General features: G+C 34.0%; 1 protein-coding gene across 2 annotated transcripts in view; it reads right to left on the bottom strand.

The window, feature by feature from the left end:
• Positions 1 to 2,942: 2,942 nt before the first annotated feature.
• The window catches only part of LOC139130804 (sodium channel and clathrin linker 1-like), a 57,224-nt gene continuing 42,918 nt past the window's right edge, over positions 2,943 to 17,248 (bottom strand). Inside the window, exons 17-23 of one of the 2 annotated variants that reach the window (XM_070696594.1) lie at positions 16,110 to 16,302; positions 15,387 to 15,523; positions 13,867 to 13,926; positions 13,315 to 13,393; positions 12,566 to 12,661; positions 4,990 to 5,090; positions 2,943 to 3,751 (exon numbers count right to left, since the gene is read on the bottom strand). In XM_070696594.1, coding sequence (XP_070552695.1) covers positions 3,601 to 3,751; positions 4,990 to 5,090; positions 12,566 to 12,661; positions 13,315 to 13,393; positions 13,867 to 13,926; positions 15,387 to 15,523; positions 16,110 to 16,302 — 817 coding nt within the window. In that variant the 3' untranslated portion in view covers positions 2,943 to 3,600. The remainder of the gene's footprint in view (positions 3,752 to 4,989; positions 5,091 to 12,565; positions 12,662 to 13,314; positions 13,394 to 13,866; positions 13,927 to 15,386; positions 15,524 to 16,109; positions 16,303 to 17,248) is intronic. The other variant, XM_070696595.1, reaches the window with a different exon arrangement.

Raw genomic sequence — 17,248 nt, 5'->3', positions numbered from 1 at the left:
GTTATTCCACGTACAGTTCACATTCTGCTGATTGGCAGGTTTTAAATAGAACACAGAACAGAGTGACACAGATACCGAGTCTTGTGTTAGCTTAGAATCTCTTGAGTTAGTGAGTCCAACATATCAGCATGTGAGATAAAAATACTTGAGCTAAATTTGTGAATCAAATGATAATTGGACTGATATCATACTTATTTTAATGGAGAGTTTGTGGGCATTCCTACCCGACAGCATTTTAGTCATACATCATGAAAGCCTTTAAACTTTTGCGTCACAGGTTTGTGCATTTTTAATGTTAATCCTTGAAAGGACCTTCAAGGCTCTCAATACAAAGTACATTGAAACATGTACGGACCGTGATTGAAATATGTACAGACTCTGGTTTTTATAGTGCAGAATATGCCACTCATTGTTTAAAACTTATGGATTTTTATATTTTACCTCTGTCATCTTTTTATCTTGCATTGATCAGTTTTATTTTATGATGTTATGCCATGTCTTGAAAATAAGGCATTCCTTGCAATAATATGTACTAGTCTAATGAATTGATATTGTTAGTATTGTAGAGCCTTTACAGGAAAGATGAGAGGCATGATCCAATAATGATATTCTTAATGAGATCATTTTTACTGGAAATGTAGAGCTAGTTATCTGTGCAGATAATTGGATGCTGAAACTATATTCAATATTTTCAGGACAAAATCCTGAGATACTTTGAACATATCATATGTTACATTGATTTGAGGTTTCATCATAATTCCCTAGGTACATTTAATTCAGTATAGTATGTCACTGATACACATTTTCAAAATTCATATAGTATGGCATTGAAAGCCGATGAATTATCAACAAAAACTTTTTCAGCATACAAGATTCGTGGTCCGTTTACTTCTCCATGTGTTGTGGAAATAGATGGTAATGGACAATTTACCATGGGATGCTGAAGCTGTATCAGTGATTATTGAAACACTCTTTCCACAAAGTTTATCAACCAGATAGAAACGTCATGACAACACAGTTTAGTGAAGTTGCTACATGGCATTATGTTGATGAATGACAGTACATGAAATGTACAATGGTAACTAGCATTTTCATTGTTGTCATGGTGACATTTATACTGCGTTGCAAGAGAAAGACAAGATTGTGCATTGAAGTGAATATATTGCTTTCATACAAACTTGAACATGAGAATTGTATTCTGCTTGACATTGATTTAGTTGTAGAATACTCATCTATGAGAGTAACTATCATTATACTTTATTAAAAAGTCTTCAAATTATGGATGGGAATCTTTATTGTATCAGTAGTACTGTGCATAGTAGATACAGAATACTACGTGTAACATCCTTTAGTCTGTAAAAGCTTTGAAGAAACTAGTAATAAATAAGTGGTTTATATGGGAATGCAGTAGACAATGCAGTAGACAGTTATGATTATTGTGGATAATGATTGTGATGACGGAATTATCAGCCATATTTGCTCTGAAGTTACTCATCATTGATGATTAATGATGTCATGGTATTCAGTATAGAATTCCAAGGAAGGGTTCATCCACTTTGGAAAATCTTTCTCAACTTTAAGTCAACTGACAGGCTCATTCTGAGATTTGACAAAAATTTCCAGCAAGAAAGTCGCAATTTATGAATTAATGAATTAGCAGCGCTTGAGATGTCCCATATGCATCAAAAACTCCTCAAAGTTTAATTCAAATGTAGATCGGTTGGTAGAAGTAAAAAATTGACAAAATTTTGCAGACTCTCAGTGTACCTGATAGCATATGTGTAAGTAGGAAAGTATATTTATATGAACATATGCAGCATTTTATGTGCCCACTTAGCAAATCACAACATGAGCAAAGATGATCATTGGATAGGACATCTGTCATGGATTGGCCAAAGTGGTGATGTCAAATTGCGCAATACTGCCGTCACTGAAACCTACTTGTAATACATATCTGGCACCTTTGTTAAAACTTGGCACGATGGGTTGAACCCAGCATTCACATGCACAATAGTACAAACACACATTCCCAAATGTACGTAGAAATGCATGTATTTCCATAAGCATTTGTTCACATGGGTTTGTATGTACCTGCATCATATGATCTCACTGGCATACAGTCTGTAAAACACTGCACATCCTGTTTATTCCAAAGCAGATGCATTAAAATATGCATTTATCTATTAAAAGTGATTATAGTTTGAAGAGGGAAGTCTATTAATCACTGTTACAGGGGAGGAAAAAATGTTTGAGATAGCAAATAGCTATGATATTGTAAACACTCATGGGAACACTGCATATCGCCTGTGTACATCTATATGCATGTATATATGCCAGAGTATCTATATGCTTGGCCAATTTAAAAACTAATGCTTGTACCACTCTGCTATGTAATGTAAAGATGAATCATCATTTTCTTCAAATGATCATACTAAGTACGAAGACTGGTCACCAATTTTCTACCACATTTTATCTAGGGAAGAGCAAGAGCTTGTGTTGATGAAAGTCCAAAAAATGTTGAAAGAGTTTTCAGAAACCACACTGCTTCAAAGCCATCATGGGATTGTTGAAATTCTATCAAATTGCAAATAGGAACATAAGGTACTTCAGTAACTGATGCAATTACCTCATGGGGCTTACAGTCTACATATGAATCCATTCAAACTACCGCATTGGGTTGGCTGTACAACGAATTCACTGCATTTACCTACTGGTATGATATGTAGAAAACAAATACACTTTGTTCTTACACTAGGTGACTTGGAGACTCGTGTAATGTTCTACAAGACAAAATGGTTCTAACACGGTGTCTACACACCAGACACATCATGACCCTATGCAAAACCCCTAGCCCCCACTGGTGGGTTGCAAAATGTCCTAGCAGGAAATGTCAGGGAAAATGATATTGTGTCCCGATACAAACAAAGTAACAGTTGATACAGTTGTTAAATACATTATAGTTTATTGACACCATACAAATAGCACTTTTGAAATTAGTAAAAACATTGTTTAATCAATCACTTGTACGTTAAAATCTGAGTCACCAACAACATACATGTACTTCTACTGCCATGCAATCACAATCAACAATGCAAGATTTCTTCAGTATCTGTTATCTATCAAATATAAAGAATCTTTACATCATAAATATACAATTTCATTCTTGCTTTAATACATACTTTAGCTTTATTTCAGTTTGATTAGCCCCTTAATTAGCTGATTAGTAACACTGAGGATTGGTTCCATATGATTGTTTTGAGGTGAAATTTGATTTGTTAACTAATTACGCAGAGGCAATTGAATACTGCAAGAAATAACTTACACAGAATTTCACTGAATTAATGTGAAATGCGTACAAAATATGGCAAAAACTTGAAAGACATTGAATGTTGTGCAAATGCTACTGAATCTTTATTCACCTAGCAGTTCATCACCAACATGTAAAGTACAAATATACAAGAAATTTTCTGTCCCAAATTATACATAGCACAAATTCTATGATGAGTCAGATTTGACATTCTCCACACCAAATCATTATCTCTGCACTGATTTTGTCAAAAGGTTATGAGTTACTTGACTCAATGAGCTGCTAATAGAATTTCACGTAGTATCCATTCCAGGTGTGCTGTGTAATGGTGCTGCTGGTCCATCAATGATCCCATTGGTCAGTCCAAATTGTCGCCTCCTTCCAAGATGGAAACCACCTGGTGATGACTCCAAATCAGCTAATCTAATGCTTCCGTATCCACCTCTGGAATGGAAATGTTGGAAAGTCTCAGGGAATGATTATATCAGCAAAACACAAATACTTGCTGAATAAATTTTACGGAAACGAACTTCATCATTTCTTGGTAAAGCTAGTACAGGTATTTGAAGAATAGAGGGATTCTTGGCGCGATGTCACAAGATTTCTACCATATGGTAGATTTGGGGTACTGAACCATCTTTGATCAGTATGGGGTGATAAAACACTTTACAATTTGATAATGAGTTTTACAAGACACTGTACTGAACACACAATTTTAAACTCCTTACACTTTTATGTAAATTTTTATCATCAACCTTGTGGAAGATAGACCTTATTGGCCAACAAAGTCACCAACAGTAAATAAAGTTTAATAATAATAACACACAATCCGTTATGCTGTCTATGCTCTGTCATTCAGCAAGAGTGTTTTATGATGAACAATGAATTGTGATGACTGGGTTATGATTCTTGACTATTGATAAACCAAGTATTTTCATGGAGTTGAAACCATAAACATGTGACTTCACATGTCGGTATTCCTTCTTCCATAGCAAATGAGTGAAGAACACGCAGTGTAGGGTCAGATGTTTGACTAGAGCACACTGTGAATTTCAACATACATGGATTGATGCTGTTGACTCAGATATTGTTCCCAGAAAACAACACAAAACAGAAACACACTGGAACTATCACAACATATATTTTCTATTCAGATCTCTCCAGCCATTGCTACCAGTGTGACTACTGCTACTTTCTATATTTGCAAAAGGACAGTTTATAACAGTGATAAAATAAAAAAGTTCATTAATTAAATTACAGTAAATATATTTACAACATCAACACCACAAAAGCGACAGAATCCATTACTGACAATACTCTTTATGACAAATTTACAAATAACATGTAAAGACAAAATAAACACATCATTTACAAAGTCAGTTAAAACCAGGACACATTTCTGGATTTCCCTTGAAATACAAGAAAAGAAATCATTAACAGACATGAAGAAGATGTTTTATATACACAGACAAAGTCGCATGCTGTAGTTACAGTAGAGAAACAAAAAAACATATACATGTACAATTACAACATAAAAAGAACAGACAAGCAGGATTTAAAAATAAAAAAATTCAACACACAAGATGCATGCCAAAGTTTTAAGTACACAATTAGAAATGTTAGACGAATAAAAATGGATAAATGTTGACAACAGGTACCAGGACATCTCCTCTTGGACATACCTAAATGGTCTAGCAGATTCCAGTCTAGACCTGTCCAACTCTTTCTGTAGGTTCTGTTTATCTTGTAAGATTTGTCGTTCTCGTGACATGTACTGTGTGAGCTGGTATGGTGTAGCAAAGCCAATGGTTAGCAGAGAACAAAGTGCCATCAGGTGACTTACACTGCGGGTTACACTACTTACTGGGATTTGATTTTCATTTGAAAATCACATCTATCAGTCATTGCTGTAAATGTGTGCCAGACTGACTGTGAGCAAACCCTTTCATTTCAGTCCTATGGCACAATTTATTTCAGAATCTGAGTCACACGGACACTAGACCAAAACAAGATGGTGGATGTGTGGTTAACAAGAAATAGACAGTGACATCATCTTCTATGAAAACAGAGTTGGCAATTTACAGAAACTTTTGGCATCAAAGAATCAAATATGAGGTCTCATAGCAAATGGCAAACTGTACTATTTTATATAGTGTTGAGATTTTCAACCTTAACTACTGATTAAAATGATCTGAAAGGAGTCACAAACATTCACAGGAGTGAAAATGAAATCCCAGCAATCAGATGTAATCCACAGTGAATATTGCGATGCGTGATATGAAGATGATGACTTTTGAAATGACTCACCATTGAAGTTAAAAGTACACACAATGAATGGAAATATCAATATAGCAGAAATCTACAAGGATATTAACTTTGATATCTTTATAAATTTGAAAGAAAGAGAATTTTAATGAATGCCAATTTTTACAATTAAATTGTGATCCCTGTACACCAGCATGAATATACCCTTTGGCCATTTATATTTGTTGCAATATCTTTGTCTCTTAATCACACAGCTGAAAATGATGGTTTTCTATATTCACTAAAAGCCAAGTTTTGCAAATTCATTCCTAGATGTCATGTAGTTTTATGTATACTATGAACATCAAAGAATGAAGTATTGGGTTACAATAGAGCAATTTTTCTGAAGTATGTAAGTTCTGATAGAATATCAAAGCTATGTATTAACAAAGTGACAGGACAGACCAGATTTTTTCCAAACCTTTACCTCAGAGAATTTACAATTATCATGGACATGGATAAATATTTTCACATAATACTTGTTACAGTATGAGTAAAATAGTCCAGTCAATCTAAGCCAAAAAGGGGTAAACCTAGGACTAATTGCAACAGAAATTATTTCTTCACCATGCATTTTGGAAAGGTCCTAGAAATAACATACTAAAAGTATAATAAAATCTAAGGGGTGCAACAGTGCCTAATTTGCATAAATGTAAAGGGGGCTCATGGGTATAAAATTGTCGCTGATAGACGGTTTCTACTTAAAATATGTGGCTAAACATGCTTTTGATCAGGGTTTTTTGGCTTATTTGCCTCCTTTTGGTCTAGGCAATGTTGTTGAAAATATTTTGTCGTCATACAAATATTCCTCATTTGCATAAATCCAATATGGCCGCCACAACACTTCACTTTTCTTAGTTTTTCTCGAATTAATAACTATTTTTAAGCTACTACTGACAGCAATAGAATAATTTTTTTCACATTGTATTTTAGACAAGTCCTAGAATAACATACTAAAAGCCTAGTACAATCTAGAATTGTAAACAGTGCCTAATTTGCATAGATGTAAAAAGATTATGGGTACAAACTAAGTGCTGATAGAATGATTCTGCTAAAAATAATTGGATAAACATGATATGTTATGCAGGTTTTTGGCTTATTTGCCTTGTTTTTGGTTTAGGCAATGCTGATGGAAATATCTAGTCTTTATAGAAATATTCCTAATTTGCACAAATCCAATATGGCCGCCACAACCTTCACTTTTCTTTGTATTTTTCTCAATTAATAACTATTTTTATGCTACTTCTGACAGCAATAGAATTATTTGTCCACTGTGTATTTCAGAGAAGCCCTACAATGACATACTAAAAGCCTCGTACAATCTAGAAATGTAAACAATGCCTAATTTGCATATATGTAAAAAGATTATGGTTACAAACTAGGTGCTGATAGAATGTTGCTACTAAAAATATTTGGCTAAACATGATATATGCGGGTTTTGGGCTTATTTGCCTTGTTTTTGGTTCAGGCAATGTTGATTAAAATATTTTGTCGTCATAGAAATATTCCTTATTTGCATAAATCCAATATGGCCGCCACAACACTTCGTTTTTCTTTGTATGTCCCTAATTAATAACTATATAAGCTACTTCTGACTGCAATAAAATTAATTTTTCTTTGTGTATTTTAGAGAGGTCCTAGAATGACATACTAAAAGTCCAATACAATCTAAGATTTATAACATTACCTTATTTGTATAGATATAAACGGATAATGGTAGCAATACATTCACTGATAAAAGAAATATGCATATTGAATTGAGAAAAATGCGACATTATGTTCAAGTAATGTATGCGTTTATCTTAATTTTTGTTCAGGCAATATTTTTGAAAACATTTTATCGCTCGAGAAATATTCCTAATTTGCCTAAATCAATTATGGCTGCCACTGCATTTCACTTAAAAATTATATTTAATCTACACAACAAGTAGTTTTTGTTTCCACTCTGTATTGAATGTATAGAATGACAAACAAAATGACTGTTAAGAGAGGGGAGACAGTGCGTAATTTGAATAAATATAAAACTTAGAAAGGGAACAAACTCGTTGCTGTTAGTAGATTTCTTAAAAATATATTCAGCAAATTGATATTTAATTCAAGCAATTTCATTATTTAATGTACTTTTTGTGTTTCTAGGCAATGCATAAAATCATTTAAGATTCCTCATTTTACATAACTGCAATGTGCCCCTCCTACCACTTTACTTTTCCCTTTTTTGACCTATAGTATAAATGACTATATATAATGTTAAAAAACAACGGAGATCATTAGAACTAAATTTTAGTAGGGTCATGGGAGTTACATATCGCAAGTTTAAAGGCCTGTGTTGGCACCAGATTTTCTCATCAGAAAATTTACCCACCAGATTACAATTTCAACGGACAACAAAAGACAAAAGACTCTTACACCGCAATCATTCTCGTACAGACTAGAACAAAGGCGATCCCAGGGATCGCGAAAAGTGCATTTAATGAAGTTGTGCATAAGACAGCTAATTTACCCAAATGCTAAATGGGCCATAGATGCTATACAAACCCGGTGCTGATAATCTATTTACGAAAGTGATTTAAGAGATAAGCTGACATTGTAATGACTATGTAACATCATTTTCTTGTTTTTAGTTCAGGGAATGTTTTCAAATATATCTTACAGCGATAAAAAAATTCTTATTTGCATTTGTCCAATAAGTCAACCATGTCACTTCCTTTTTCTAATTGGAACATGAATTATTTCTTCACCTTAAATACTTAAAAGGTCCAACAATGGTATATTAAAAGCCTAATACAATCTACATTGTGCAAAGGACTAATTTTAAAAGATTTTATAGCAAATGCCTACACTGTACTAAATGTAATAATTGAAACTTGAAAGGTTTTACGATATCGTAAAGAGAGATTGGACGTTTTTACTAACATTGCTAAATATATTTTACCTAATTTTGAGCGATTCCTCATGTGCATAAATCATATATGATGATCATTAAAATAATTTTCTTTAATTTTTCAAATTGACGTCAACTTATTTTAATTAATTATGTTATCGGTAAAATGAGACGTTACATTAAGAGACACTACTTGTTTAAGTTATTTAATAATTTAAATTCTTCCTATCGAAAGATGTCCATTTTATAACTTGAATGAACATTTTGCTCAGTACAAAGAAATTGACATGGTTATTTATTTTCTGTGTATTTTAACTCATTTTAATGATTATATACTAATAGGGCCTACAGAATGAAAAGCCCTGTAAAATAAACAATGATTGATTCGTATAGTTCATTTCAATTATCTAAAGAATTTGCATAATGTCAATAACATTGGGAACTTACTGGATGATTTGGATTTTCTTAATGCATACCAAAATGCTTGGCCAAATAACCAACACTTTGTACTAAGGGAGGCTGAAGAAAAGTTGTGTTTCAGCTCTATTTTCTTTTATTTTCACCCTTACCCGTATTACTAATATAGATTAAGTGTGGATAAAATGTAATTAAAGACCAGGTTGTGTGGTCACTGGTAAATCAGATATACTTTTGACTGTGTGCAACTTGCCTGTTCATGCCACATACAGAAATTTATGATAATAATGATAATAAATTATAATGATCATGATGATATAGAGGTACAATTGTTATACTATACTGCCAATTATCATGAAATATGGATTAGGAAAGCTGTTCCTTTATCAGCTGAAAGACATTACAATAATCAAAGGACACTGCATTTCTCAAATTTTGAAATTTCTTGAAGACAACAATTGAAAATTAATATAAAGTCATATAGTGGACTGAAGAGAGAGATTTCCTGTTAAATCTTACCGTACACAGCTATAGCATTTGAGGAAAAACTGAAAAAATCTGACTGAATCATGATAATCTAAATCACTGGTAAAAGCAAATCTAGATACTTTTCATAATGTTACATGGTCTAGCTGCTCTTTCAAATTTTCATGACCGTGAAACAAGAAAACCAAGATGTGAAGCAATTTGCATAACAGAAGCTGCCGTTAACGAGTTTATCAATTATGATATCAAATTTTGACATCAAATTATCATAAAATTGGTTTTCCTGTATTTTGAACCCTATGGAAGTCTCACCTCAAATTGGCCAGACTCTCAATTCCTTGAGTGATCGATCTTATTGGTAATAATACAAAAGTCTAATAAACTGCAAATGGGAAGTCCATTACATAACAGCCCCATGAGTGATACTTGCACATCTAAGATCTGATATGATAAGCAGTACAATTATATCATCCTATGCTTCACATCTTTTCATTGAGTTATCCTTCCCCATACTTATGGGTTCTACAATGAACTGCAGCAGCATGAATAACCCCGACAGAAAGCAAAATCTAGACTTTCTGTTGTCAACGAAAGGATTCTGGCTGTAAACAAATGAACCACCTAGAGGAAGACGTAAACAGAGAGGAAGAGGAAGAAATTTTGATGTGATAATGACCATCATAATAATTGTCATCACCACTACCATCATGGTGATTCAAATGATGTTCGTATATGTATTTATACTATGATAGTTTAATAATGAGAAGATGATTCACATGCACAACTGTTAAGTGTGGTAAATCATTTATTAGTAACTGAATATTTCCATTGTCATTGAAGATAATGACCAAAAGCATAAAATATTCCTTCAAAAATATTACTGCAATCAAACATATGTAGGAGAAAATGACTTTAAATGACAATTGATGTCAAAACCTTGAGCACGTCCAATAATTTTTTTATGAATAACCTTATCGTAGTAAAAGAAAGAAGAATATCCAAAGAAAGAATTCTGATTCCTTTTATTTAAACAGTAATTCTCCTAAACTCTACTCTTTATTCATTGCATTTCTGAATAATCAGAAAATGTCAATGGAAGCTATTGTAGGATTATTGTATACAGAAGACCGTTTGCATCAATTATGCAAATAAGGCATTTTGTGTTAAAATATGCAAATTATGCATGCAAATTAGGTCAACCTCTTTTGTTCTAGGTAATTCTTGCAAAACCTTAACAATTTCATAGAGAAAAAAAATTGTTTAAATATGAGCTTAAACATTCATTTTGTCTGAAATAGTGGAAAAACTGTGAATATATGCAAATTACTTAATTTGCATATTCTTTATTGTTCAAGACATTTAGAAAATAGCTTATTGAACCTTACTAAATTGTGTTGCAATGAAAAAAGTCACTTGAATTCAGTTTACATGCCCAAAATGTGAGTATAGCAGTCATTTTAAAGGCGATATATAGCTAATTTGAATATATGCAAATTTAACCAATTTGCACCCCTTATATTTTTCTATACTTTTAATATGTCATTAGTGAGACCTTTCCAAAGGTCATGGTGAAGAAATAATTTCTGTTGCAATTAGTCCTAGGTTATACCCTAAATTGACTGGACTAAAAGATCTAACATCCAGCATACTAGGTCCTGTATCCACAAAAACATTGTCTGGCCATTTGCAATGAACTATACTTAGTACTGAATCCTTGAATGCATTATTCTGTTTCCATGGTGACTGACATTTGACCTATATGCCTTGAGAATTACAGAAACATCACAGTGTAATGTTCTACGTGAATTAGAACTTCACCAAATACTGAAGCATTGACTTATGTTCTCAGCATTCAGTATTTAATATTGATGGCATATTAGGTTTGTTTTCAGTCAATGCAAGATTAAGCTAAGGAATTACGAGGACCTAGTGAAAGACTGGAAAATCAAAAGGACAAATGATGCAGAATTGTATGGAAACTGAGTGCGTCAACTACCAAGTACATTCTTGATAGAGACCTTTGGTTCTTTGTCTAGCAAAATGACAGCATAAAGCATGCAAGTTGAGTCAGTTCAGTCGGAAATGTGCTGTTATGTATTAAGATTGTGGTGAAAGTGTCTTGGAATCTGCTGATATCAAGGACCTATGTGAATATTAATACTAAATGTGCCATCATACCATAGCTAGGTGAGTTAACGTCAACATCATGGAAATCTCTGGTCAATTAACAAATACAATGGCAAGCAATGATGATAATCATTTCCAAAAGTCAGCTTCCTCTGATGACACAGAAGTAACCAATAAGACCAATAAGTGACAAGTGTTGCACCATCATTGAACAATTCTAATTGCACAATGGTTGTTTTATATTCTGTCATCATTCAATTGAATGTTCTGTTAAAGAATGTATGGCTTTTTTTGCGCCTCTGAAGTCATCCAGGAAATCTGACTTTCTCTTTGTGCTTTACAACACACTTCTGACATAATGAGGATTTCTGAAGCCTGTGTACAACAATGACTTTTGATAGAGATCTAGGACATGCAATCCATGCACAATGATGAATGATGCTAGTATTACATTGCATGCATCACAGTAATTACATGCCTCTGATATCAAACACCATGGGATCCCTAGGATTATACAGTAACTGATGATGACACTGCGGTTTCATTGTTGTGTACTTTACCGAAACTGACCCAGAACTAATTTCAACTTGATGATAGCCATGGTGTAACATTATCTGCCACATGATGATTGGCATGTCCACAAAATTATGCAAGAAAAACTGATGATGGCATGACTGTTTTTCAAATATATTGTAAAATGCTGTTCCATGATGAAAATCATTTTATTTTTTACAGATTTTCGTATATCATGATAATCAAGCATACAGTGATCATTTTCAAATCACAGCAAAATTTGGAACCTTAAGTATGTGGGAGAGGCATGTAATAACATAACTTATTACCAAACAAGGGACTATGTGTCCTTGAAGCAGGAGACCATATACCCTCTTGATTTAGGGCAAATAGTCACCTACCCTTAGGCATGTAGTTCTTTGTTTGAGCTCTGATATGCTGAAGACTCCTAATTAAACTGCAAACACAGTTACATTATAAAACTATCAATCATCCAATACATGAATACTATTGTGTTAGGAACAACTCACCTTCATATTGGCGTCTGCTACTCTTTTCTCTGCTGCTAAAAGTCTTTGATTCAGTTTACGATTGTTATCAATATGATCTGCTAACTTCTGCTCACTCTGCAAGGAAAACATCAAACAAATACCAACTTTATTGTTCTTGTCATCAGATTTGATGGAATGACTGTGGAAATCAGTAATGTATGTTTTATATGCACATCAAATTTCATCAATACAGTAAGGCATTGCTATAGTCGTTTTCAAAAATGGTGCAACAATTTGAAGTGTCTGTTTGTTATATATGTACCAATATGGTACCAGTGCCATTATAAATATTTGAAGCAATATTTACAAATAATGTGGGTTGTAGAACATGAATGTGAGTATATTACGGTGATATGCTTCACATGACTATGTGTTGCAGCATGGGGATTGAATGTACAGTAAAATTCTGAAGTCCTGGCAAAACACCTATAGAGATTGAGGTTATTTTATGTTTATTGAGGAAAGACTAAAACACTACTCAGTTCGGTCAACACATACTCTATGACAGAAATACAATATGGCTTGAAATAACAAACCCAGTGCTGCTTGTAAAACCTTTCTTCAAGACTTTTGGGAGGTGTAAAAACATAGACGTGACATGTTCTGAAGAATAACAGAAATTTTTTGTAATATAAAGCCAAAACTTAAAAGGGAACAAGAAACTACACCTTGTACTTCAAAATTATAATATGAGGAAAATTGGTTATACTTTGTGAGATAAAACTTACCGCTGCATGATGCTGTCTTGTCAATGATAACTGCTTATTAATGTCTTCATTTCGTTTCTTCAGTTCAGAAATTTCACCCCTACAGATGTAAGAAATGATACATGATTAACACTCTTCACTGCTTATTTGACCATAAGTTGGAATGTGTACATGCACAAAGCACATTGACAATCTTGTGAAGTGAATGCGTGAAATTGTGATCACATTTGAGTTAGACTTTACCGGTGTACGTTGTTAGTGCACTTCACTGATTCAAATATCTTGATTTCTGTGTATGAAGTTCATCCAATAATAATTTTCCCAAGCAATATCAGTGAAATCATGATAACGGCATATTGAGACTAGCAAAATTAGCATAGAGGACAACCCGGTCAAAAGTAAACTTTCTCAATTTCATTCATACTGATATCATTACTTTGTTGTATCATTCATATCTTGCTATTGTGACTGAAGCAGAAGGAATGATAGCATGCATGAATTCAATAAATGAAGAGTGACTGACAAACCAGTGACAGTGAGACCAAAGAACCTAGCCTTTTCCCTATTGCTTACCTGAGTTCATGTATTTTAGATTCATATTTCTCTGTCAATGTCTTGCTCTCTTCTCTCCATCTGGAAAAACAAAGAACCAGGATGCTTATACAACATCTGTTTATGCACCATGCTAAATGTCAGCGTCTGTTCAACCGTGGTGTTAAGAATATCAACATTTATTCAATTACATTCATCCCACTCATACTCAAATGCACAAACTATAGCGCAGGCATTCCTGTCAAAGTGTTTTACACAAAAAGTAACACTTATGCGTAATAAATTGCCGAAATTATCAATGACTTAAACCAAATCAGTAATTTGTTTCTCCAATCCAAAACTTTGTAAACCAAACCCAATTTTTGATAATGAAAAGGAATGATTTATAGTGCCCTTGAGGAAAGTTTGATCAAAAATGTAAAACTTTTTGTTTCCTGTAGAAAATTTAGCTTCAAGTTCAGTAAGTGCACATCAAAGCCATCATCTCAAGAAACAAGAAATGTTACCATAGCGACAGAGGTACATTCCAAAACAAAAGTACCACTTCCACACATGATATAAGGACAAACAATAGGAATGGATGAATGGGGAGTAATTCTGTACAATTCTGATTTTCAAGTTACAACAAGTATCTGCAAGTAAGGTTTTCAGTTCACTAGTTTGTCAAGACATCATGAGATAAACTTGGCAAATTACAATCCTAGTTAACAGTTACAGTCATTACAAAGATGTCAGCAATTTTTCAATTTTTAATTTTACATGTACTGTAAACATACTATAGAAATAACGGGCGACGCGCTGACCATTAACGTTTATTTATGGGCAAAGGCGAGACAAAAGCCCAAAATTAACGGGCAAGGCTTGCCGAGCCTGTTAATTTTGGCTTTCCTCGAGCCCTTGCCCATAAATAAACATTAATGATAAGAGCGGAGTCTGTTATTTTCATTATATTATCAACAAATGCAAGAAAACCGTCAAAATCGCAAAAATTTCCTAAGCGAACGACAACCGGGCCCCAGAAATGAGCAATACGCGATGCACTGTCACACACAGCATAAAAATTTGGCAAATCTGGAGATGTTTTCAGAAAAAAGTATCTAAACTTGGCCCATAAGTGCTCCATTTTATTTTGTGATTGTTTATGATTTACATTTCAGCTGTAAAGTTACAATACTTTGATTGTTAATCTTATTATTCATATTCACGGGCACGTAAACAAACCATTACTGTGTATTTGTGGTCAGTCACGTGGTTCAGCTTGACCAATCAAAATGCGACCGGCAAGGCATGGTAATATATTGACATTTGTTTATGGATCCCTTGTTATATTTTCTGGACCATAAAAATGTAACCCTTACATGTCTTTTTCAGTTTTACCAACCTTTTATTCTGTTACATGTTCTTGATGTGAAACTAAAATTTAAAATGGTTTATGCACGACACCAAAACAAGTGAACGACTATGATATAGAAGACTGACTTTGGGTATTGAAATCCTAAAACAGATAAAATCACGGTTGTAGAACAATCTCTAAGTTCTACCTTGCAGACATTCTCTGCTGAGATCCTAACAACTGCTTGAGTTCAAAAGTTGACTGCCTGTTACTGTCTTCCATTGTTTCCAGCTTAGCCTCGTACTGCTGACGCACCAGGTTCAGTTCTTGTTCCACTGCTGTCAACTTTGAAGATATAATACAAGTGATTTTCCAAGTGATAAGTGTCATTTGACATTTGAGATACCACTCAAGGCTGTCACACCTAAAGGTGTTAACACAGATGACACTCTCTTCAATAGATTTATGAAACCCAAGTACATAACAGAACTCACAGATGACACTCTCTTCAATAGATTTATGAAACCCAAGTACATAACAGAACTCATCAATGACATAGAATATCCTCATCCTTGATAGCTGAAATGACTGTTATTATGTTGAAATGTACTGAATCCAAGATGCATGGTACCTGGTACACCTCATCATTCAGTTCAGGAATTTCTGCCACAATTCCACATTATCTACAGTTACACTCAGTCTAGATAAAATTTTCTGGTACCACTGTTCTACGTTGTGAAAATTCTATGATCTGTTTTGATAAACTCCAAAAATGATAGACTTACATTGTACGGAATGCAGAATAGCTATGCAGGAAAGTGATTATATGAGTTCTAATCAAACAATGGTTCAGGCATAACCTGGCCACATAAATACAGTAAGCAAATACCGAGTATTTTACCATGACACATATCACAGATATGAACTATACCTCTTTCAGGCATTTTCTCTCAATGTATTCCTTGTTCTTCTCAGTGTCAATCATTTTTGTTTTATATTCATCAATTTCCTCCAAGAGTTGAAGTCTTTCTTCTGATATCTCCTCTGTCTCTTTAGAGAGTGTTTCCAGCCTGTCTTTAAGTTGTTCAATTGTGTGTTCATTCTGCGACTGCTTTTCATCGTGACTGATGAGTGAGATGACAACAGACGATACAAACATTTCATTATTATCGATGAATTAGAGCAACTGCAGTGTGTCTGCTAAAGATGAGTTTGTTGGCATAAAGTGGACCAGATTCTGTTTGCTAACATATCTGGCAATGGTTTATTCTCTTCCCATTTTACAATGATTATACCGGCTCTAAAATCTGCTGCCTGCATTCTGGATGGAATTCCTGCTTTGACATAGAGGTCCTATCTCCCAATAACCAATAGGACTTAAAGGCGTTGTCAACCTTGATGTAAGGTAAAGTGTACCCTTTGTTCAATCCTGTGTGTGCTTGCTAGATGAGTTCAGTCAGTGACTAGTTGTTATCACATGGTCAGAGCTGCTGCGGAAGTGTGCCACTCAAATTAGATTATGAATTTCAATTGAGACAGCAGTTGCAATGCCCTTGATGCCAAGGACCACTGTGTTGTCTACTGTGCTAAAGACTTGATATCATAGAGGATTCCGTGGAGAACTATTAAACAGCTCAAAGCAGTGTACACGCACTCATATGAACACCGCAGATAGAAAATCAGGACTTTGAGCTGTGATGTATTTGATGTTTACCTGGTTAATCAATTAAGCGATCATTACATGATTGTTTTTGCACTCTATGAGGTTATTATACATTCTGTTCAAGTTCACACATTGCAAAACCTGTGATTTAAGGCCAAAAAAAGATCGTTTCTGGTCACCCAGAGCGTCATTTCAGAACCTGCGCATGCGTCACATCTGTTTTGGGGGTTACATACTGATCAGTACAGCTATCCTTGATATCCCTGTTTGCATGTCCAAAAATGCTAAGAAAAAAAGCGAAGAATTATGCAGCCAGTGATAAAAGACAATAACTGTTGCATCAATAGTGCCAAACCAGCATTATTAGGAACGAAAAAATAGAAAGAAAAAAAAAGAAAATTTTTCAC

Source organism: Ptychodera flava, chromosome 4 (genome assembly GCF_041260155.1).
Source record: "Ptychodera flava strain L36383 chromosome 4, AS_Pfla_20210202, whole genome shotgun sequence".
NCBI classification, from domain to species: Eukaryota; Metazoa; Hemichordata; class Enteropneusta; family Ptychoderidae; genus Ptychodera; species Ptychodera flava.
This window is presented reverse-complemented; position numbering and strand designations above follow the sequence as displayed.